The sequence below is a fragment of the Zonotrichia albicollis genome, chromosome 4, assembly GCF_047830755.1.
Source record: "Zonotrichia albicollis isolate bZonAlb1 chromosome 4, bZonAlb1.hap1, whole genome shotgun sequence".
Classification (NCBI taxonomy): Eukaryota; Metazoa; Chordata; class Aves; order Passeriformes; family Passerellidae; genus Zonotrichia; species Zonotrichia albicollis.
In genome coordinates, this window is record NC_133822.1 from 24,533,962 (window position 1) to 24,557,848 (window position 23,887).

General features: G+C 39.7%; 1 protein-coding gene across 1 annotated transcript in view; it reads left to right on the top strand.

Annotated features, from left to right (window-relative positions):
* TRIM24 (tripartite motif containing 24) overlaps positions 1–23,887 on the top strand; it is a 56,605-nt gene that overhangs the window by 26,718 nt on the left and 6,000 nt on the right. The window contains exons 3-15 of the mRNA XM_074539138.1: positions 3,097–3,244; positions 7,456–7,588; positions 8,887–9,003; positions 9,989–10,103; positions 10,718–10,864; positions 13,186–13,303; positions 14,550–14,815; positions 15,448–15,612; positions 17,069–17,248; positions 18,997–19,132; positions 19,715–19,787; positions 21,093–21,261; positions 21,806–22,104. Coding sequence (XP_074395239.1) covers positions 3,097–3,244; positions 7,456–7,588; positions 8,887–9,003; positions 9,989–10,103; positions 10,718–10,864; positions 13,186–13,303; positions 14,550–14,815; positions 15,448–15,612; positions 17,069–17,248; positions 18,997–19,132; positions 19,715–19,787; positions 21,093–21,261; positions 21,806–22,104 — 2,066 coding nt within the window. The remainder of the gene's footprint in view (positions 1–3,096; positions 3,245–7,455; positions 7,589–8,886; positions 9,004–9,988; positions 10,104–10,717; positions 10,865–13,185; positions 13,304–14,549; positions 14,816–15,447; positions 15,613–17,068; positions 17,249–18,996; positions 19,133–19,714; positions 19,788–21,092; positions 21,262–21,805; positions 22,105–23,887) is intronic.

Here is a 23,887-nt window from a genome sequence, read left to right on the forward strand (position 1 = left end):
GCACCTGATGATTGGTTGTTGAATCACAATTTTCATCTCATTCCACATACAGCAGGTCAAAGGAGTTAAAAAAACTGAAAGAGAAAATAGATTAAGCTCTTGGAATCTAGGGAGAATTAATAACTTCAAACATTCTTTGAACTTACCTAAATGTCCTGGCATGTTCATCTGCCTGATTTTGCTAAAGGTGATCTGGAAAAGGTATTGCAGGGAGTTTGGTTGGTTGGTTTTGCTTCTAATTTGGTTCCTGCCTCTTTCTCTGTTTCTCTGTTTCTCTTTTGCTTTCTCTCTCGCTTTCTCTATCTCTCTCTCTTTCTCTCTTTCTCTCTTTCTCTCTCTCTCTCTCTCTCTCTCTCTCTCTCTCTCTCTCTCTCTCTCTCTCTCTCTCTTTCTTAGAGAATGCCTGAAAGACCTTTCCGTTCTTTTTCTCTGCTTATTTTTAAGGGCTGTTTTTTTTAGACTAGAAAACCAAATATCCAGTATGTAACTCTCCACTCTGACCTTCAAAAACATGTCTGGGTATCTGGGGGCACAGCACAATCTCACCTCTCTGGCCACAAGACTGATGTGAAAACTTTCTTGTGCTGCCTGTTCAGTTCACTCTCCAGTCAGCAATGCTGATGTAACTGAGCCTTGGGCTACAGTGGTGTAATCAGTCCTGGTTTGCATCACAGTCTTGCACAGAGTTGCACTGGCACAAAAAGGAGGAGACAAATGGCTAAAGAGAAAGGAGGGAGAAGATTTTTCCCCCAAGAATTAAGAACAGTTTTAAATTTTTTTGTTTTGTTTTTCAAAATGTCTTTGAATTTAAGGGTTAATAACAAGTGTTAAGCTTTAACCCCAGCTGGTAACCAGGCACCGTGCAGCCTTTCTTACTTCTCCCTTTCAGTTTATCTCCTTCCTCCCTCCCACCTCCAGTGGCATGGGGAAGAGAATTGGGAAAAAAAGGTAAAACTGTAGGTTGAGCTAAGAACAGCTTAATAAATGAAACAAAGTAATATTAAGTAATTATAATAATAGGAGTAATGAGAGAGAGAGGGAGGGAGGAGTAAAGCCCAAGACAAACAAATGATGCCAGATAAATTTTCTCACCACCCACTGATGGGTGCCCAGCCTTTCCCTGAACAGAGATTGGTGCCTCCCACCCCACTCCCCATGGTTCATGTGCTGAGCATGATATTCTGTGCTGTGGAACATGGGATGGAATATCCTGTGGGAAGCTCAGGCCAGCTGTGCTGGCCACACTCCCTCCTTGTGCTTGTGCTGACTGGCAGAGAGCACGGGAAGCTGAAAACTCCTTGAGTTTGTGTAAGCCCTGCCTAACAAACTGATGTGCTGGTTGTTGCTATCAATGTTATTTTTGTACTAAATCTGAAACCACAGCACTGTGCCAGCTACTGAGGAAAACCCCCACTCTGTCCCAACCGAAATTATGACAGAAAGTAGAAATTTTCAATTTCCTGATTACAGTTCACTTCCTCTAATTGTTTTATTTCAATTTTCTAGACTTCTTTAATGATGTCCTGACTTTGGTATTTTTCCTTGATCTACTGGTATGGATAGGAATAAGAATATTTTTTGTTAAGAGAAGAAGGGGAAGAAAAAGAAAAAACAAGGAGAAGTTAAATTTTAGAGATTATTTTGAAAAAGGAAACTTTCAGGCCCCATTTTTGTAAAGAAACAGAAAAAGGGGCTCAGGCCAAATTCCTTCTCCTTTCCAGGTCACTTTTAATGCAAAGAAACTGCTTCAAACTCCAAGTGACAACAAGAGGGGTCAACAGCCTTTGTGTTGTAACTTCATTTCTCAGAAGCTACTTGTTTTGAGAGGTAACATGATCCAGAAACATAAGCACAGCATTGAGAATCTGGATTTCATGTTCAAATTCCAGTTCTGTCAGTAACTCTCCATGTGGACTAAGGCAAATTTTGTGCTAATTTTTCTCTTTCCTGAAGGGGAAACTGGAACACAGTTCTATGTATATATTTTTTATCTGCATGAGATATAAATATTTCCTTCCTCTTTAACTTAGTCTATATTTACCTTGTGTGGGTACAGAAGTCGTTTGGTTGAGTTTTTTAAATCAAACTGAAAGCAAAACTAAAACCTGAAATGTTCTCCTTGTTGCTGCTGTGAGCAGAAATGTGTCGCTGTGATCTGTAGGATGTAGCAATCTTCAGACCCTGAGGCTTTGGCTTGCAGCAGTGCTAAACAGTGCCAGAAACAGGGGTAGTTACCTAAACCAGCACTACATAAGCATGTTCACTGATTTTAGTACCAAAACCCCACTGAAGGTAGAACTACAGAGGCATTGGAAAGGAGGTGTAAAAATGAAAAGATGTTATGAGTGTGTGAAATGGTGTTGTCCATCATTCAGAGTTTTCAACCTGTTGATCAGATTGTGGTACTGTAGCAGTTTTTTCTTGGGTATGTGTTTACTCTGTGTGGAGAGGTTTTGGTCTGCTGCCATGTTTGTTTTCCTTACTTATTTCTTTTTCCTGTTGGGTGGAGTCCAAAGAGCCCAGGAGTTAACAGGCCACAGTTTGAGAATTCTTGTGCATTGGTTGCAAATCTGTTCTGGGGTGCTTTTTGGACAAACTTAACTGGAATACTGTCTTTAAGAGGTGATGCTAAGATTCTTGAGAGGAACCTTGCTGCTCAGTATGGTGTGTTCTTCCTGAAACCAAACAGGTGACTGGAAGCTAAAATTAAAGCTGCTGGGTGAACTGAGGGAAGCTTCTAAAATCAGAGTAGTGCTGCTTGTGTTCTGTCATTAGCAAATATTTCACAACAGCTTCTTGTATGCAATAAACATTGTTTGGCTTTCAAATGTGCAGGAATGGCAGAAAGTAGTGGTCGCACTTTTTTCATTCAGGCAAAGATTTTAGGGTAACACTGACAAAATTACCTGTTTCTTTGAAAAGTCACATTCAGTTACTTCTGTGCTGTTATTTATAATGTTCCTGTACCTCAGGCAGTTTCATGTTCTCATTTCACTGTTTTCAGAAGACCATTAAACTGCACTGATGATGTATGAAAAATAACCTGTATGTGTATTCCAAACTTATTTTAACAGCTACCTTTCTTCCTCTTGTCAGGTCTGCACAAGCTGTGAAGACAATGCAGAAGCTCATGGGTTTTGTGTGGAATGTGTGGAGTGGTTGTGCAAGACCTGCATCAGAGCTCACCAGAGGGTTAAATTCACAAAGGATCATACTGTGAGGCAGAAAGAGGAAGTATCTCCAGGTAACATATTTATAATTTCACAAAGAATTTGTGTCTGCATTGGAAAGTTATGTTGGACCAACACACTTTTTTAAAAATAGTAGTAACTTCAGACATGGTGTTTTGCCAGTTTTTTGTCTCAGATAAGCTGAATAGTGGTACAGCTGGTACCACTAACAGTGGTAGAGGTGTTTATTTATTTCATATGTTTTAAACCAATAAATACACATAGATTTTATTTTCCACATGGATTGATTGCAAATTATTATCTAGACTTCAGAGATAAGCTGCAGAAAATACGTCTTTCGGCATTTGGCGTTGTTGTAATCTTTGCTGCAGTCCCAGCTCTCAGGCTCTTCTCCTTTCTCTGCAGCACTCTTCTCAGGGGTTCCTCTTGGGCTCTCGACCCACCCCTATTTATCTCAGTTACCCTCACGAGCTACAGCTGTTGCCCAACTAAGGACCCTGCAGCTGCAGCTCGTTTGGAGTAACCCAGACACACACTGATCTCACAGTACAACATGTATTCAGGCCCCCACATTTCCCCCTTTTCTTTTAACAATTATACAATAACAATATACATACAGTTCCAGCTCTCAGGCTGCCACAGCTCTCGGCTGTCTTAGATGTAACCATAGAATATATACATATCCCTGTACAGTCCCAGCTCTCAGGCTGCCACAGCTCTCGGCTGTCCTTAGATGTTCCAAGGCTCTTTTCCTTAAAGGCCATATTCTTGCAGCTTTCTGCTGCTACAGCTCCTTAATTCAAAGGCCATATTATGTTCTACAGTCCCAGCTCTCAGGCTGCCACAGCTCTCGGCTGTCCTATCTTTTATAGTCCCAGCTCTCTGGCTGATACTCCAAAGTCCCAGCTCTCAGGCTGATATTCCAAAGTCCCAGCTCACTGGCTGCTATTCCATAGTCCCAGCTCTCGGCTGTCACAGCTCTCAGCTGTCTGGGGGATTCCATACCTTCTCTCTCTCGATGTTTGGCTGCACGTTCGTCTTCACACGGGGTCACCAGTTGTTGTAATCTTTGCTGCAGTCCCAGCTCTCTGGCTCTTCTCCTTTCTCTGCAGCACTCTTCTCAGGGGTTCCTCCTGGGCTCTCGACCCACCCCTATTTATCTCAGTTACCCTCACGAGCTACAGCTGTTGCCCAACTAAGGACCCTGCAGCTGCAGCTCGTTTGGAGTAACCCAGACACACACAGATCTTACAATACAACATGTATTCAAGCCCCCACATTTCCCCCTTTTCTTTTAACAATAATACAATTACAATACACATACAGTCCCAGCTCTCAGGCTGCCACAGCTCTCGGCTGTCCTTAGATGTTCCAAGGCTCTTTTCCTTAAAGGCCATATTCTTGCAGCTTTCTGCTGCTACAGCTCCTTAATTCAAAGGCCATATTATGTTCTACAGTCCCAGCTCTCAGGCTGCCACAGCTCTCGGCTCTCCTATCTTTTATAGTCCCAGCTCTCTGGCTGATACTCCAAAGTCCCAGCTCTCAGGCTGATATTCCAAAGTCCCAGCTCACTGGCTGCTATTCCATAGTCCCAGCTCTCGGCTGTCACAGCTCTCAGCTGTCTGGGGGATTCCATACCTTCTCTCTCTCGATGTTTGGCTGCACGTTCGTCTTCACACGGGGTCACCAGTTGTTGTAATCTTTGCTGCAGTCCCAGCTCTCAGGCTCTTCTCCTTTCTCTGCAGCACTCTTCTCAGGGGTTCCTCTTGGGCTCTCGACCCACCCCTATTTATCTCAGTTACCCTCACGAGCTACAGCTGTTGCCCAACTAAGGACCCTGCAGCTGCAGCTCGTTTGGAGTAACCCAGACACACACTGATCTCACAGTACAACATGTATTCAGGCCCCCACATTTCCCCCTTTTCTTTTAACAATTATACAATAACAATATACATACAGTTCCAGCTCTCAGGCTGCCACAGCTCTCGGCTGTCTTAGATGTAACCATAGAATATATACATATCCCTGTACAGTCCCAGCTCTCAGGCTGCCACAGCTCTCGGCTGTCCTTAGATGTTCCAAGGCTCTTTTCCTTAAAGGCCATATTCTTGCAGCTTTCTGCTGCTACAGCTCCTTAATTCAAAGGCCATATTATGTTCTACAGTCCCAGCTCTCAGGCTGCCACAGCTCTCGGCTGTCCTATCTTTTATAGTCCCAGCTCTCTGGCTGATACTCCAAAGTCCCAGCTCTCAGGCTGATATTCCAAAGTCCCAGCTCACTGGCTGCTATTCCATAGTCCCAGCTCTCGGCTGTCACAGCTCTCAGCTGTCTGGGGGATTCCATACCTTCTCTCTCTCGATGTTTGGCTGCACGTTCGTCTTCACACGGGGTCACCAGTTGTTGTAATCTTTGCTGCAGTCCCAGCTCTCAGGCTCTTCTCCTTTCTCTGCAGCACTCTTCTCAGGGGTTCCTCTTGGGCTCTCGACCCACCCCTATTTATCTCAGTTACCCTCACGAGCTACAGCTGTTGCCCAACTAAGGACCCTGCAGCTGCAGCTCGTTTGGAGTAACCCAGACACACACAGATCTTACAATACAACATGTATTCAAGCCCCCACATGGCTTCTCTAGTTTTACTAGAGGTCTAATAAATGGTTAATATGAGCTTTATTGTTGTATCCAGCAGGAAAAGGAGCATTACTAGATTATATATTTTCAGCATTCAGATAAAAAGCCAGCCAAATTTCATGCTTTAGCTAAGTATCTTTTGAGCTTGAAATGTTTTGCCTTAAAAATGTAAGGGAAGTATATTATGAATTGGGGCATTTTTCCTCAGTTAGATCTACAATAATTTGGGCTAGAAGGGACCTCAGGAGATCATCTAGTCCAACCTCCTGCTTCAGGCTTTCAGTTCTGAGTTGCAGTGCTCAGGGCTTTATCCATTTGGGCCCTGGGAACCAACAATGCTGAGTGTGGTGTACAGTACAGCCTCTCTGAGAAATGCTGACTACTCTGTGGTAGAAGAGGTTGTGTTTTTCTGTTCATTGAGAACCTCTTTTGTTTCAGTTTTTTCCCCACTGTGTCTTGTCTTATAGTGTCATTGAAGGAGGATAATAAATGTTACAGGATGCTTACAAACATTCTACTGGTTCTAATACGTCCATTGGACTTGCATGATTTTTCTTGTAAATACATAATTTTTAGAAATTGTTATATATTGTTTTAAAGATATGTGTTAGAATAGATACTTATTTTTGTTCCACCCTATCTAGTACTATGAGGTAATTTGTTGCTCAAAGGGTGTCTTCCACCATGGTATTTCGGAGATATTTGCTGTATTGTGTGTCCCACTTTCACCCGTGGTTAATCAAAAGTGAGTACCGAGTGTACTTTCAAGAGAGGACAAAAATGGATAGAAGCGGCTGATGGACTGTTAGGCAGAACAGGACTTGGTGGTAGGAATGGTGTCAGTGCACTCAGGTCTCTTTGGGAGGCAATTTGTTGGTGAGTTGGAAAGAATTTTGACTGAAGGATACAGATCTGAAAGTAACTTGTTCCATATTTTTGGAAAATAAATAAATGAATGGGTGTTGATCTGCAGTGAGGGATGGGTTGCTGTGTGAAGCCAGTTTTCATTATAGGCTTTATAATCCTTATGAACTCAGTGTCCAACCTAACTCCTAGGAAATCAGCCTTTGTCAGTTAAAGTTTAAAGAAACAGATTCCATTTCTGTGATCTGGTGGTGTTTCCTGCACCCTTTGATACTTGCTCACTAGAGACTGAATGAGACCTCTCAGCCATTTAGAATGGGGTCCTGAAGGGAAGTTCATCTCCTGGTTATTACATTCTGTATGGCTCTACACTTTGAATGTCCATGTCTTGGTATCCTCAAACCCCTTTCCACCAAGTGAGCTGAGAAAGAAGACAGAGTACAAATTAAGTCAACCATCTCTGTTTAAGAAAGGAACTTACTGATTGTGCAATGTCTTTTGCAGCTGCAGCACTACTGGCTGCTCCTTTTGTAAATAGTTTTGTGAGGCCAGAAGAGATTATGTTAAAATAGGTTTAGACATTTTCCTTTAGAGAGGGTGCTAGCTCCATGCTTGAGCAAGAAGAGTGACACATTGCAGTTTGAGCTTATGGCTGTTACAGTCTCAGTGAGGGACCTGATATACACTTGTACATCTAAGGAAAAACAGGAGAGTGCAAATCTTGAACCAGTTCAGTAGACTGACTGTACTAACATCTTTCTTTATTCAACAGAGGCAGTTGGAGTGACCAGTCAGCGACCAGTGTTCTGCCCTTACCACAAAAAGGAGCAGCTGAAGTTGTATTGTGAAACCTGTGACAAGCTGACCTGCAGAGACTGCCAGTTACTAGAGCACAAAGAGCACAGGTATCAAAGCGAAGTGTGCATTTTATCCATCTCACTTGCTGGAGGGTAGCCTGAAGTAGATTGTAGTTCTGGCTGTATGGAGCACAGTCAGGTGGAAAAAGTGAAAACTAAAATTTTCTGCTCAGAAATGAAACTCACAAAAAACCAGAGATTGTATCCCAAAGAATGTGACTGATAAGTGTGTGTTACATTTTGTATAAAACCTAATTCTTCCAGTTGTTAATCTGGTGACTTGAGCACAAGACCTTTTTTACAGTCAAGTTGTTTGGTCAGAATTTGTTGCAATGCAGCTCTTCAGAGAGTCCTTAGAAAACACAGGGGCTGCGTTATGCAACTGTACACTTACGTGTAATTTCTCCATTTGTCCTTCAACAAGATTATATAACAACATTACCAAACCATTTCAAATGGAGAAAATGGGAATTCATTTTTCTGTGAAAAGCCCTTTCAGAGCAAGAGTTAACCTGCAGTTTGGCTAATGCTGTACTTTGACAACACTATAACAGTCAAATCTTTGTGTTGCCGTTCTTTTGGTCATCTCTTACTGGTGACTGGAGCTGAAAAGCAGAATTATATACAACTCCTGAGTACAAGGCAAAATCTTGCTGGTTAACACATACTGTTGTGTTTTGGGGCAGATGCACCCTGGTTAAATATTAATATGCTTGTTATACCTGTTGCAACCACCCAAAGAGCTTGCTTGCCTGACTAGGTGAATGTCAGTAGGTGGAGAAGTGTTGGCCATTGTTGCTCCTTGGAACAGGCTAAACATTGCTCTTGCAGAGTTGCAGTCTTCCTCTTTTATTCTGCTTTCCTTAGGATTTATATCCCTTTTATAATGTGCCACCTCTTTTTTTCCTCAGATTGCTAAACTCAGATTTCAGTTCCTTGATTTAAAATGTTGCCAATTTTTACCAACTCAGCAATCTCTTCTGCTTCTGCATCCTTGTCTTGCATGAAGTAATAGCTTACCTGCATTTTCACATTCAAAGTGATGACTACCACAAAACTTTTTTTTTTTTGCTAAAATTAGGCTATGGTCACGCAATATCCTTTTGTATTTATGAAAATCATAAATTCTTAACCCAGTATGACAGGAAGTAGACTGTAAAATTAAATGTATTATAAATGAAATATATAAGCATTTGCTGACATATGTTTCCATGATGACAGTTAAGTTTTGGATTTGAGCAGCTCCTTTCTTCAATTAAAGAAGTATTATTTTGTAAGTCACTCTGCTCTTTAGCAAGTCTATAACACCTTTTATATGTGTAAATCCTCACTGCTTTTTATTACAGGTACCAGTTTATAGAAGAAGCTTTTCAGAACCAGAAAGTTATCATTGAGACACTAATCACCAAATTGATGGAGAAGACAAAGTACATAAAATACACAGGGAAACAGATCCATAACAGGTTTGTATTAGATTATGAGGTTAAAACTGACAGAAGGCAACTTTGCATGTACTGTAGTTTCTTGAAATGTTTAAGTTAGTGTATTTTGTACCTCCCTCCTTTTATTCTTCAGGAAAGAGGGATTCTGAAGTTCACTGTAGTGGCTGTTGCCTGTTCAGCATGCTTGGCTGTGTTGGGTAATTCTTCTCAGCCTGTGCACTTAATGGGCAGCAGTTCTTGGGTGCAACAAAACAACTTATGCAATAAAGACTGTAGAAGACAGTCTTAAATGCTTCCCCACCATCAGCAGATTAATTTTCTTAGTGTAGATCCCTCATAGAAAGTGAAAAGTTGTGACTCATGTTTTCATAATGTTTGTGACATGTATTTGAAGATTTATGTAGTACTTTTATGCTCGGGGCTCTGTTCACTGGGTACTATAAACCCAGGAGAAACACAAACCTGTGGGATGCAATCTGCAGCGAGCCTTTGGGGCTGCTCCCTCAGCAGAGTTCAGTCCTGCAGTGCCCAGGGAGGGTCAGCACAGCTGGGGATGCCAAGTGTGACTTGAACTCTTCCTGCATCTTTGCAGTAGAGGTTTCCCCAGGATAACATTAAGCTTTGCTGTTGCTGAAACAGCTAAGTTAGTGCCATTCTACCTTAGATGGAAATTAGATTTAAGCACCTTTGATTGGTGTGGACCAGTCCAGAAAAGTGCCAGAACTCTGAAAATCAACAATTTCAATTACAATGAGCATTTAATAGTGAGAGATCTCAGATTTATGGCATTAGAGTTTGCAACCAGTTAATGAATTTTGTCATAGGTCACTGTTACTTGCTCTGTTTCTCCCAGTAATTTTCCTGGTTCTAAGTATCTGATGATACATGGATTAATTGCTGTATATGACAAGAAGTATTGTAGTCTAAGCCACAGATTTTTTTTAAAATACTGTTTAGATGGGTTTATGAGCTAAAGAACATTATTTTCTATATTGTCTACTTACAGAATTCTTGAAGTGAATCAGAATCAAAAGCAGGTGGAACAGGATATTAAAGTTGCCATATTTACACTGATGGTAGAAATAAATAAAAAGGGAAAAGCTCTGCTGCATCAATTGGAGGTAATTTCATTTCTATCATAAGAAAGAAAAACTTTCAATCTTAATATTTTTTTCTATGTATTCACATTGCAGTAAATTTCTAGCCTTAGGCCTCTGTGCATGTCCTATCATGATTCCAAAGTGGAGAGATGTCCTATACAAGTACTTGAGCAAGTGGGGTTTTTGGTAGAGAAAAATTTGGTTTTTGAGGGGTGGCCAGTTTCTTTCTCCATGCTTTTACAATTCATAATTCCACACATCATGCATGAAAAGTGTTCTATCAGATTTTTTCATAAATTCAGTAATCCAGTAGCAAATCACAGGAGAGAATTGTCTAGAATGGGTACCTGGGAAAAAATTTCCAATTGTGTTTTAAAGAGAGAGAGTGTGTGTGTGTGTGTGTGTGTGTGTGTGTGTGTGTGTGTGTGTGTGTGTGTGTAGAGAGGCACACACATACCTATATATAAATATATTTTAAAATGTGTTATTAGCACAGAAAGCCCTGGTATCTTGAATAAATGTGTACTGACTTTTCTGTTAGCAAACCATTGATCATTGTAAATTACCAGTATGAAAGTTAATGCCTTTTACCTGTAAATTCAATCTTTTGACTGGAACTGCTTTTCTACTTGCAGACTCTGGCAAAAGAGCACAGGATGAAACTTCTGCAGCAACAGCAGGAAGTGGCAGGTCTCTCTAAACAGCTGGAACATGTCATGAACTTTTCCAAATGGGCAGTTTCCAGTGGGAGCAGCACAGCTCTGTTGTACAGTAAACGTTTGGTAAGGTTAGGAAGACAGCTCTCTCATTCACCTAAGAGATAGGGTTAACTCAGATATGCATGCACATGCTTGTCTGGAGTACTGGAGTATTAGAATTTTTAATGATTATCTACTAATTGGAATATTTATATATGGTTGTTATGGTTTTCTCTTAAACATAAATACAGAATATTTCTATTAATTTAGCTCTCTGGTCATCATTCTCTCCTGTTACAATACCATAGAACTGTAGTAGATCTGCAGAAGCAAGAACAACTCCTTTTCTGTGGGTTGAAAACCATGAAACCATTACAAAGCTGAATATTTCATTGCTATAATGACCCTTAAGATCTGAGTGTGTGTTGTCTCACTAAGCTGAATGTTCATGATGGACAGAAATCCTAAAAAATTTGAAAGAAAAAAAAAAAAAACCAACCCAAAAGCTTACCTCGATTTTTCCAAAGGTTACTGGACTGTACTTGCTTGACAGCAGAAATCTGGGGCAATGCTGAGTAAAGATGCTAGATGCTTTTTTTTCCCAATTCCTATTAACTGGTTCATGAAGTTTTTTTCTGTATTTTCTCATTGGTTAGTTGAGAACCTACCAGGGTATTTGGTGGGGTTTGTTTCTTTGAATTTGTTGGTTTTTGGTGGTGTTTCTTCTCTTTTTTTTTTTTTTTTTAAATACCCATTATTGATACTGTAGGCTATAGCAGAATATTACTTGTTTTTATCAACTTCAAGTAGTTAAATTCATTTGATCTGCCTTATGTTGCCTCAGCCAGTCATTTTTTTTATTGAATAAAAAAAAGGACATCAAACTGAGTCATATTGTTTATAATTGCTTAGTGTTGCCATCAAGACTCTGCTACTTGAGTAAGAAAACAAGTTGTGTTTCACACATCTTAATCATATAAACATTAGGCAGCTGAAAGAAAGGATCATCTAGCCCAGAAAGCTTCAGCAAATGAAAAGTATTTTTCAAAAGAACAGATTGAGCTTTAGAAAGTTGGTGCTGCTTGGGAGTTGAGTAGATAACCCATCTGTGGGCATTTGGAAAAATCTATTTCCAAGGAGTTTTGCATGTCAGACTTGTGCTCTGGCATATCCAGGAAGAGGAAGGAATGCCCATCAGACTTAAAGGCAGCATTAGAGCTTGGGGGCTGTGCTCTCAGGCTGTGCTATTCACTACTAACACTAGGTAACCAGGAGGAGTTTGTCTGCAACACAAGTGTGTGCACAATAGTAGGAAAATAGTGGAGCAAACTGTGGCAGGAATTGTGTGTGACAGAGCAAAAGCCTGGAATTTCTGTAGTGTCATCTACTTCATTCTGGTAGTGTACACAAAAATCCTAAGGAAATCTCTAACCAAAATAATAATAATGCACTTTAAATTTTTTCATGGTCGTCTAAAAATCTTGAGTCAACTTAAATGTTTTTTGAGTATGGTCTTAAACTGACCTGCCTGAAATTAGAAGAAAAAAATCCTGTGTCATTTTGAACAGTTGAGATGATTTTGCCAAGTATCGCTCTTTTCCAGGAAATAATCTATCACTCAAGAAGGACAAGAGTTGAACTCCTCAAGGTTTTTTTTTCCAGGATCTGCTGTGTGTGATTGTAAAATTAATGCCTGTTAGATTTTGGCATATCAGTTCCTGACATTTCTAGTGAAACAACTACAAGACAACATTTTCTTTCTAGGCACTAAATAAATTGTGAGCATTTGGTAGAATATTCTCCTGTGTAATCACAGTCCAGTTCTTTGGAACCAAAGCATTGGAAAAATCTGAAAATATCTGTGAATCTGAGCTTTCAAAGACAGTTTATAAAAATCTGTTCTTTGGCTGTCTGAAGAAAACTTAAATTTAGTACAAAAGAAAATTCCCTCTGATCATACTTGTTGCCAAATGAACGGCATACTTTGATAGAAAAATGAATGGGCTAAAATAGATTCATGGGGGAAAAAACATCAATGGTTATGTAAATATGAGTAGTTAAAGTCATTGAATATAATGGCCAAGTTTTTAGAAGGATATGTATTCTACAGGGAAGAATTTTTATTTTTGTTTCGGCTGTAGTTAATTCTTTTTAAAACTACTTTAGGAATAAGGGAAAGATGTTAAAAATACCTCTTTATTTGTAGCTTGGACAAGTTTCTCTATCTTTAACCTTCATTCTCTAGGGGCTTGTTCAGGGGAGTTTTTGTTAGTGGGTTTTTTTGATTGGTTGCTTTATTTGGTGTGTGTGAGGGGGTGTGTTTTTGGTTTTTTTGTGCTGTTCAGATACATGGCTCTGGCCCCAGAGGGAAAAAAACCAAACCCTTGTTTTTGTTCTTGTTCTAGATTACATATCGACTGCGGTATCTCCTCCGAGCAAGGTGTGATCCTTCCCCAGTGACTAACAATACCATCCAGTTCCACTGTGATCCCAGCTTCTGGGCTCAGAATATTTTCAATCTAGGTATGATACATTTTTATTAGCCCTTCAGTGTCTTGATTCTATTTTGAAAGCAGCTTTCTTTTTGTGACAACAGCCTCTGCGCTATTCATTTCTTCATTTACTCTGTTAAATGTATTTCCCTAACTGTGAGAAACATTTAAAGTTCATTGCATGGGGAAAATTATATTTATGAATACTATGATAAAGTATTAACAAACTTACCTTGTTTGAATGGCATATGTGATGGTGAAAATAGCAGCTTTCAGTTTTGTGGTCAATACTTCTAACTTCTGGCTTCTAAAACAAGGAACACAGTTTTTAACCTTATTTCACATCCAAAGAAGGGGTTCCTGCTGTCAACCAGCACTCCCAGTCCTTTCCCATGGGACAGCTTTCAGCCACAATGATAAGCACTCCAAGAACTCAACAGCTTAGCAAGGGACTTAAAGGTTTTAGAGGCCTTTCAGGATTTTTACTGTTGTTGTGCTTCCTTTCTCTCTCCACTGTTATCTTGGTGGGCATTTTTGTTTTTCTGTCATGTACAGAAGGATTTGTGACATGTCTGTGGGACATTTTCTGCCTTTCATCAGAAAGTGCTCTCAGTGTACCGGGGTGCAAATGTGTGATTCTCTGTCAGTGGCAGAAAGTGTTATGGCAGTTCTTCAAGGCAAACAAGCTCCTCTTCCCAGACATGAGGACACTGGATCATAGCAAGGAAATTCTCCCAAGTTCCTTCTTTATAAATAATTTTCTTAGAGACGGGAATTGAAAGTGAAACATGTTTTCAGAAACCAGCTGTCAGATTGTGTGGTGATAACTCTGAACTACTGCTCAGTTGAGATATTTGTCATGAGCTGACTTTTTCCTGTGTTTGGTGGACTCTTTTTCTTGTGTATATTTATTTCATGAACCTCTGAAATACGGTCCCTTACATTCTGAAAAGTGCTACAATAGAAATGGCGCCTGTATAGACCAGCTCTGGGGTTCTTGTAAGACTTTAGGTGACAGATAAAACCAAATCATGTTTATCTATCTAGTTTCAGAAATCACAGCCTTCAGGCCATTTTGTTTATGATCAGATGTGTTCAATTTTAAAGATAAGCTAGATATAAGAATCAGTCAAGAAAAATAAAGTCTGAGTGAAGAAACAAATTACTTCAGCAATGGTTTTTGAGTTCTAGTTGGGCTGCATGTCGCTGCCAGTGTGCTGCCATTTCTGCTAACTGCCATACCTCAGTATTGATTTTATTTCTTTTGGTTAAAATAGGTTCTTTAGTAATTGAAGATAAGGAAACTCCACCTCACATGCCCAAGAGCCCTGTGATGGAAGCAAACTTGCAGCCCCCAGGCAGCTTACCTCCCAACCAGCTCTCCAAGTTCCCGACGCAGATCAGCCTGGCGCAGCTGCGCCTGCAGCACATGCAGCAGCAGGTCATGGCTCAGAGGCAGCAAGCGCAGCGCAGGGCAGGACCCGCAGCTCTGCCCAACCCCAGAGTGCCAGGAGCCATGCAGCAGCCTCCTGCTTCTCATCAGGTGAGCCAGGACTGTTCTCAGATCTCTTTTTTCCATGGCACTGAAGGAGAAAATAAAGTAAGATAGGAAAAAAAGGGAAAGCAATTAAACCTAGATACATAAGTTCAGCTGTCTTCATCTCCAGCACGTAGCTGTGTAGATGGTTTAGAGGACATTTTCTTTACTGAGAAATGAGTGGGCATTTTAAACTTGCCTTGCAAAATGCATGGTAGCACCCAGCCTGTATTTAATATTAAAAAAAAATAAAATCTTGTTGTATCCAGCCATATACAGTGCTTAGCAACATTTTTGTGGTTTTGTCAAGTGATCAAAAAGTTGATGACATTAATTTTTTTTGCTACATCTACTTTGCATAACACCCAATGATTGTCTCATGTATCTTTCGAAGTTGGAAACTCTCTCCCTGGCTCTTGTTATGTCTCTTCATATAATAAAATAATTCAAAGCTGTCTACTAGGTTTTAACATTGAAATTCAATGCTTTTGATAATTTATATAAATGGTGGTTCTATTTATTTGCATATAATTTATGAGGAGTTTCAGCAGTTTAAAAGAACTGTTTAGTAAAAAATATGTGGAATATAGAACAGATCTCAGCTAACTTGCAGCACTGTTTTTATTGTTTTTATGCAGGCACCTCCACGCTTGATTCATTTTCAGAATCATAGTCCCAAGCCCAATGGTTCAGCTCTTCCTGCACAACAGATGAGATTTCCCCAAAATCAGAACCTACCAAGGCCAGCAGTGAAGCCCAACCCATTGCAAATGGCATTCTTGGCACAGCAAGCTATAAAGCAGGTAGAGTGTCTTTCCCTTTTCACTCTCCATTTAGAAATTGAACATCAAATGTGCCTTATATCATCTTTTATACTACACCTAGAGTACTTTTCAATTAAAAGAGAGTTTACATTATTTTTCTATGACAAGATATCTATAGTTTTCTTTAGTCAAGTTGTTTTCATTTTGACAGTTCTAAGCAGCTGAAGCATTAGGGAGGTGAGCCACTGTGTCTGCTGGGCAGGTGTTTCTTCCTCTTACTTGATATTGCTGTGGTTTCTGACCATTTATACAAAACAGCATGGCCATGGTCTGCACACTGCAGTCAGTGAGTAGGCAAATCAGAAAATCCCAGTTTATCTTGATGATATTGGCTTCACCAGGAGCCAGGTAAATCCTTGACTGAAAAGCTAGAGCTGCCATGGTCCCCCAGGGTATGGCAAATGTGAACCCTTGCAGGTGAAGGGAGAAAAGAGAGTCCACAATTGTGGGACCTCTGCTGAGTGAGACTGATCAATACTCAGCTGATCAGCAGCTGAACTGGGGCAGAAGCAAACACATTGGTGTTTAGGAAGCCTCATCTTCATAAAAAAACATATTATTACTGAGTGTAGGTAATCAGGAAAGAGTCAAACAAATCTGTCACCTGAAAAGTGGAGTAATACCAGTTATGTTTGCAGTGTTTGTGATTATGAGAACTAATTCAACTAAATGGAAGAAAGCTGAACAATATCTAAGAGAACTTGTGGGAATAAAAAGTAAGTCACTTCTATTCTGTGCTTCTAAAAAGAAGGCTGGCCTGTCTACAAGCCTTTCTTTCAAGATACCTCATAATTCAGTAATGTCTTTCTGAAACTAGAGGCCAGCAAATAGAATGACTGACTAAAAGGAAATTGAGCAGAGTCAGATTTTGCTTGCAGTTGCCAGGAAATTCCATTAAAGTCATTGAAAACTGCATACATCTAGATGAGAAAGAAATCTGGTCTGACTTGACTGTGCACTTCATATCATAGTGTTAAATATATATATGGATGGAGACCCACTCAGCATTTCAAATTCTTAATGACTTTATGTTGTTCAGGGAACATCAAAGACTTCAAGGCATGCAGTGCTTTATTTGGTAAAGCACTGGAGCAGTTGTGCCTTCAGCCTATTACCTGTAATGCCTTTATTTGACAAAAACTGTTACTTTTCTTCCTCAAAACTGTCAATGCAGCATGAAATATTAATAGATACTTAGCACTGAGACGTAGCTTTGAATTTAAGAATTTGCATTAATTTCTTCTATTCATAGTTTTCAACTACTTATCATCTTGTGAGATTGGTTTATGAAATAACTTCAGAGTAAATCAGGATTTTATGTTTGAAGTCAGCTTCCTGAAACAAGCTGCTGGTTTTATCAGTATATTCAGTTAGATGTGACCTGTTGCAAAGAAAAAAAAATGCTGAATTGTGGATTTTTGTCTCTTCTCTTTAGTGGCAGATCAGTAGTGGACAAGCTCCATCCACCCCTTCTACTGCAAGCAGCTCCACATCGACTCCATCCAGCCCCACAGTGACCAGCGCTGCTGGGTGTGAGGGGAAGAATTATGGCCCCCCTGTGATAGATCTGAGTTCCCCAGTGGGCAGCTCCTATAATCTGCCATCCCTCCCTGATGTGAGTGTGACATAGAGGCAGTGTTTTACAGATTCTATTTTGAAGTCTTAATGTTTGTGAGAAATAGAAACCTTTTAGACTGAAATTCTATTTGTCAAAATGAAACAGTTCTGGGAAATAAATATTGCAGAGTTGCCTGCACGTTGCTGGAAATACTCAGAACCATTCTGGGAGACAGCTGTTAGGACAACTAAGAAAAGTAGGATTAGAAGTTGTAATTGTAATTGGACATGTTTATTTGTATGCTGCATATTTTTCTGCAGCCCTCATAATGACCCTTACAAAATTGTTATAAATATGTGTTAGCTTAGCTTTTGTTGACCAGTGTCCATAGATAGCAGTGGTATGCTGATGGCATTTCTGGTATATTTTTAACATTTCTAAAATCTATTTTTAACTTATTAAAGGAGCTATCTTAGGTAGGTGTTATTGGTCAGCATACTGGACATATTCCTTATCTCTTTTCCTTTTGGGACTTCTTTTCTTCATATATTCTCCAAAGTGCCTCTGAGCTGGTGACAGAGCATAGTAAGGTCATAATTTCTTAACCTTCTAAGCTTCTCTTTTATAGTATGTATAAAAGAGAAGCTTAGAATCTTTCATCTTCTGAATGGTACATGTTTGCCAGAGGTCCATGTTGGAGTTATTGAGTCTTAGGTGATTTTATTTTTCCACATAACTACCTAACCTGTTTTTTGTGGTCTAAGGTTTGTAGATATCTGAAGTGTCATGTTTTTCTAGTCACAGCTTGCTGTTACTTCCTTTATCGCCTATCCATGCTTTGTTTTTACCTACATACTGTGTGTTCTCTTTATTAAAATGGAGCACATAGGCTGCAGAGTCACAGTATTTGTCAGACTTCAAGGGGGAACTACACAATGTGGTCATTAAACCACTGAGTCTGTGAGACATTTTAGCATATTTGTTTCTGTGACAGTGTTATGAACTCTTCTGCTTGTATGTGATGGAGTTCCTGCTTTCAAGATACACGGCCCAAATCACTGTAAATGTGCTGACGTTGTCAAGGCTGCTGCATCCACTTTGGACACATCTTATCAAATGTTATCTTACCTATTGGGAGAAACCAAACATTTCAAAAAATCATTCCCCCTCATCAAACCAGAACATGTAGTTTTAATGCAACGTTAGAATGCTGCATTGGGAGCCCCAGCTGAATAAGATTCAGTTGTCTGGCCTGAGCCATGGTGGAAAGAGCAAGTGTTGGCTTGCTGTTTCCATTTTGAGTCAATATGCATGGCTCCTGTCCAGAGGGTGTGTGGGACAGATGGGACTGAGTGTCCTTTGACCTTCTTCCAGTCCTGTTCAACACCCATGGATTAAGGGGTAGTTTGTGTATAGCATATTATCTTGTTGAGAGTATTTAATGTGAGCAAGTCCAAGGAATGTATGGAGATAAACTTACTTCAGTGTGTGAAAGCTCCATGTTTGATTTAAGCCTTCTCTGTAGCCTGTGGAGAAGAATTGGCACTTACAGAATTATCTGCTCTTAAAATGAAGCACTGTCTGGATTTGGCTATTTAATTTTATTTTAGGGAAAGCAAGATTATATGTTTTAAAGTAACCATCTCACTTTTGGATGGGTAAATTTTGTGAAATGCATTTTGGTCTTTGCTTTCAAAATAACAGCATGGCAGAGGCTTTTTGGGTTTGTTTTGTATTAGTTGTTTTGGAGGGGTTTTTTTCCCTTCCCAATACTAACTGCTTCCCTTTGCTTCCCCACCTTTTAGATTGATTGTTCAGGAAACATCACACTGGATAATACTGTAAGGAAGGATGGCACTGTAGAGCAGAATCAGCCAAAACCCCCTTCAAACAGGACTGTGCAGTCACCAAATTCCTCAGTACCATCACCAGGCCTCTCAGGTAATTGAATGTGGTGCAATTGAAAAATCAAATGTGGCAATGTTAGCACTGACATCAGAATTAATTCTATTTTATATTGAACATGAGAAATAAGAAAATGAACACGAAGTTGTAGAAACCCTGGTAGGAGATAGAGTTGAGATAATATTTTAGCAGCACTAACAGCCCACTCAGCCTGCTCAGGGCTGCTGCTCAGCAATGTGCCTCACAAGGCTGTTGGCTCTCTGGGCCCCAGACCTTTGGTCTCTCTCAGATCTGTCCCCCAGACTTCTTCCTGCTCACAGCTTCGAGTTTCCTGGCAGTTCTCCTGAGAGATCTGCTTGGATTTAGTAAGACAAAAGAGCCTGCAGTGATCAGGTAGAGAGGTCAGCCAGGCAAGGTCCTCACCCACCAGCCTGCTTGCATGTATGGGCCCTGTCTTAGTCCTCTTTCCCTCTGTTAGCTCATGCCTCTCATCCTTTCATGAAAATGTTTAAAATGAGGTATTTCTCACTGCAGGAGAAATTTTCCCCAAAACATGTGTACTTCTCTGAGTCACATCTCAGGTCTATGTTCTGTTCTAATCTGATCCTTCTGTCCTAGGAGGAATCAGTGTGACAAACGTACACCCTCCAATTCGTTCACCCAGCGCCTCCAGTGTTGGGAGCAGAGAGAGGTAAGGAAAGTGTGAGAGATGGAAACGTAACTTCCACCTCCACAGAGCACGCCTGAATCTCTTCTCTCTTTAATGCATAAAGGTGTGGATTTGTCTCACCTTCTCTGTTAACAGGTCAGGCCTGATGGTTGTTACAGCACTCTTTGCATTCTAAAAGCAGTAATTTCATTTGTAATGCATTAATAGAACATCTAAAGACGTATTGACTCTGTAAATGATGGTTAGGTTGGAGTCATTGAAAGAATACCACTTACAAATTAGGTTTTAAGTTCAGAAAAATCAGCTAAAGGAAAAAGCTGCATATTGAAGGCCCTTGTGGAACTATAAATTACTCCAGAATTAAGGAACTGATGCTACAAAGAGGGTTATTAAGCATTTTCTGCTGCAATACAGTTAAGTGAGCACTAGATATCTACTGAGAGTCTACACAAATGTTTTTATCCCTAACTGATGGAATATTAATGAACAAATATATTTACACAGCGTTGTTTAAAGAGTGCAGATCTGTTAATGTGTTGCAATAAATTAGAGCATGCATCTGACATGAGATTAATTTTTCATGCAGAGAAAAATCAGATGACATTCATTCTACTTGAGTTGGAAATGCAGGTGCTTTTAAATCTGAAATACCTTTTGCTCTGTTCCATTTACATGGTAAATTCTGTGAAGGACTCTTATGAACAGTTTAAATTAACAGTTTAAATGGTTGTTTGAAGAGTCTTTACTTGCATTTAAAAATGTGATTTGATATGCTGCTGCTTGAATTAATTTTGTTAGATTTAAATTCTTCACTTTTATTTTAAAAGATAAGAAGGTATTTTAAAGTTTGATCGTCCATTCTCATCTTGTTGGGACTAAATACATGGAAAAAGACAGATCTAGTTCCAAAAGTAGGGTCCAAGTTTTGGTGGAGCAGCAAGGCTCTAAGTTTCCCAAGATAATATAAATATGTATTTTATCTGCTTTTTTTGGTTGTGTAGTTTACAATGTCCAGTGAAGGTGCTTTTTTGTGCATGATTTGAAAGAAACTGAACTTTGCAAATTTTGCACTAATGTGTCAAACCATGAGTAATTCTCAAATTTTAGTGGTGGAGCCATTAAAATTTTCCCATTTGGTAATGCTTTTTCAGTATACATCAATGGAAAAAAACTTGGATGTTGCTTTCCATAAAGAGAATACTATTCAGGATTCAAAGAAACAAAATAGATTCACATCCTGAGGTCTTGGAAAGCATCAGTGTACAAAAGGTGTCCAGTTCTGACTGCCAATTTCCTTTTTTTCCTGCCTTTTCCCGTCATTTGCAGTTCTGGCTCCTCCAGCAGGCCACCAGGAGCTGATTCCACACACAAAGTCCCTGTTGTTATGTTGGAGCCCATCAGAATTAAGCAGGAGCCAAGTCCCTCCAATGAGACCTTTGATTTCCCCATCGTGGTGGTGAAGGAAGAGATGGAGGAGGAACCCCAGCCTCGGAATGTAATGTTTGCAGCTGGAAAGAGCTCCTTTCTCTTGGGAGGGTATTTTGTATTTATGAGGACCAAAATAATTTACTGGTATTCTCTTGGGAACTGTTTCAGGGGAAAACTAAAAAGCTAAGTGAAAGGAAGAGGTGAAATTCAAAATCAAACTAGCCTACTGCCAATTAAATTAAATGGTGTGATCAGACTGCTTTTATTCATTGAAAACCTGGGAAATCCAGGAATAACTTTCAGAAATGAAATTTTCAGGTGCTGCTAGGAAGTGTTTCTAGTCATAGTGCAGGAATATCCATAAACAAGGTACTATTTTTTTGGGCCATCAGAGATTAGTATTTTATTGGTGGAGCAGTAAATAGCCTTTCACAGCTAATTTCTGGTGTTCATTTGCCTGTGTTATCGATGTTAGTAATTTCTGCTTGCATGTAGCAAGCTATATGGCTGCTGGTATATAAATCTGTTATTCAGGTCAGTTAGCAGGTTTTTAGGGTCATGTAAATTCACATAAATAACTGTAATCTGACTTCCTTTGTTTCTTCCTTCAGTCCATACTTACTTCCTTGCTGCTGGATACCAGTCACAATTCCACTTCTGAGGAAGCCATGCTAAGAACAGATGCCCCAGACAGCACAGATGACCAGCCAGGGGCACTGCAGGAGAACACATTCCCTGGGAAAACAGGATGGATGGGATCCTCCCACGCTGGCGAGGGCAGGAAAGAGGATGATCCCAATGAAGACTGGTGTGCTGTATGCCAAAATGGAGGGAAGCTCCTCTGCTGTGAGAAGTGTCCCAAAGTATTCCATCTTTCCTGTCATGTCCCTACACTGATGAGCTTTCCAAGGTAATTGACTTTTTAAATTCCATCTAAAATTGCACTAGAAGACATTAGACTTGTATTGTGAAACCCAGGGTTAGAAGTTTCAGTCTCAGAGGAAGAGCAGTGCCTTCTTTAAAGTCTTTTATCCAGGTATTTTATTACTTGGAGAAAATCTGAATTTTCATGAAACTTCAGCTTAATTGTAATTTTTCTACAAAATCTAGTAAAACTCTTCACTTATTTGACAATTAAGCAAGATCACATCTAGGGCATCTATTATTAAAACTGGGACACAGAATTAGCAATTTGTCATAAAATGTTTTAAGGGTGAATGAAAATAGTTAAATTCCTTAATAATAATGATTTTTTTATAAAAAAAAGAATAAAGAAGACATGTCTACAGGAAAAATCTGAATTAAATATATTACTTCAGTGCTTAACATGGTTAAACTCCAAGCATGGGGTGTGTAGTGACTGACATATTTAATAACAGCCAGTGTTGAAACAAGCATTAGGCTTTCTTGGTTGGCTGTTAGAAAACCATTCTCAGTTTCTTGACTTTCAAAATCAAGTAGATTATTGTTATAAGCATTACTGGCATTTGCTTCTGGAATTAGTGTCTTTAAATGGGCATTTGTCAATGCCCCAGCTTGGAAATGTCATGCAATAAGCTTGTTTGCATTAAAGGATAAAAACATTGGTCATAACATGCTCATTGGTTAATGCTTTTATAAATATTAGGTTTTCTGATTAAATATCAGCATAGTTTACTGGTGTAAAACATTTGGATAGCAACTTAGATTAGCAGGTTGATCATCTCTGTGCTACTCTGAACAGGCCTACTTCTGGAGGTATGTCTTTCTTTTAAATGTCAGTTGAAATGGCACATAAAAATGTTTCTCTTACTTTTTGAAACTTCAATTTCCAGCTGTAATGCGACATTACAGCTTTATGCCATAAGGAAAACCCAGTAAGGTTACAGTAAGTACTTAAATCAATAAATATCCATTCTGGCAAGGAAACAAAAAGTAATCTTGAAGCAGGTAGATAACTATGCATTACAAGACTTTGTTTCTATTAAAACTAAATATTCAACAGCAAGTCTTTAAAATGCTTTATTTTTTCTGGATCATTCAGTGGAAACTGAGGTAATGATGTCTGAGGGCAAGAGAGCCAAAACCCACCCTTTGGTGGCAGGAGTTCAGATCTGTAAAGGTGCAATATTGCTCCAGGTGCATTGTACTCCTGGGCTCCAGAGCAGTTAGGTGAAGTTTCCTCCTGACTTCTGATGTATCAGGTTTTTGTTCTCATCTTTCTTGGGTTACTTGCTTTTTTCCCTCCCAACTCAAAGTCTGCCAAACAAACTTTAATCTCTTAGCATTAGTTCCTTCAAACACACAAAATAATTCTGTTATTATTGTGTCAGGGGTGTCAATCTGCTGCTTTCATGGTTGGTTTTTTCCTGTTTCAGGTGGATAGAGCAATTTCATAGGTTCATAGAGTGTTTTGTTCACAGGGTGTTTTGGGTTGGAGGGACCGTTAAAGTCCCTCTAATTTTAACCTCCCTGCAACACTCAGGGACTTCTTCAACTAGACAAGGTTGCTCAGAGCCCCATCCAACCTAGCCTTGAATGTTTGCAGGAATAAGGCACCCACCACCTCTCTGGGCAACCTGTGCCAGTGTTTCACAGTCCTCACTGTAAAAAACTTTTTTCCTTGTATCCAGTCTGAATCTACCCTTTTTCAGTTTAAAACCATGTTCTCATGTATATTAATAAGGCCACAGCATCTTTTTTCCTTCACTCCA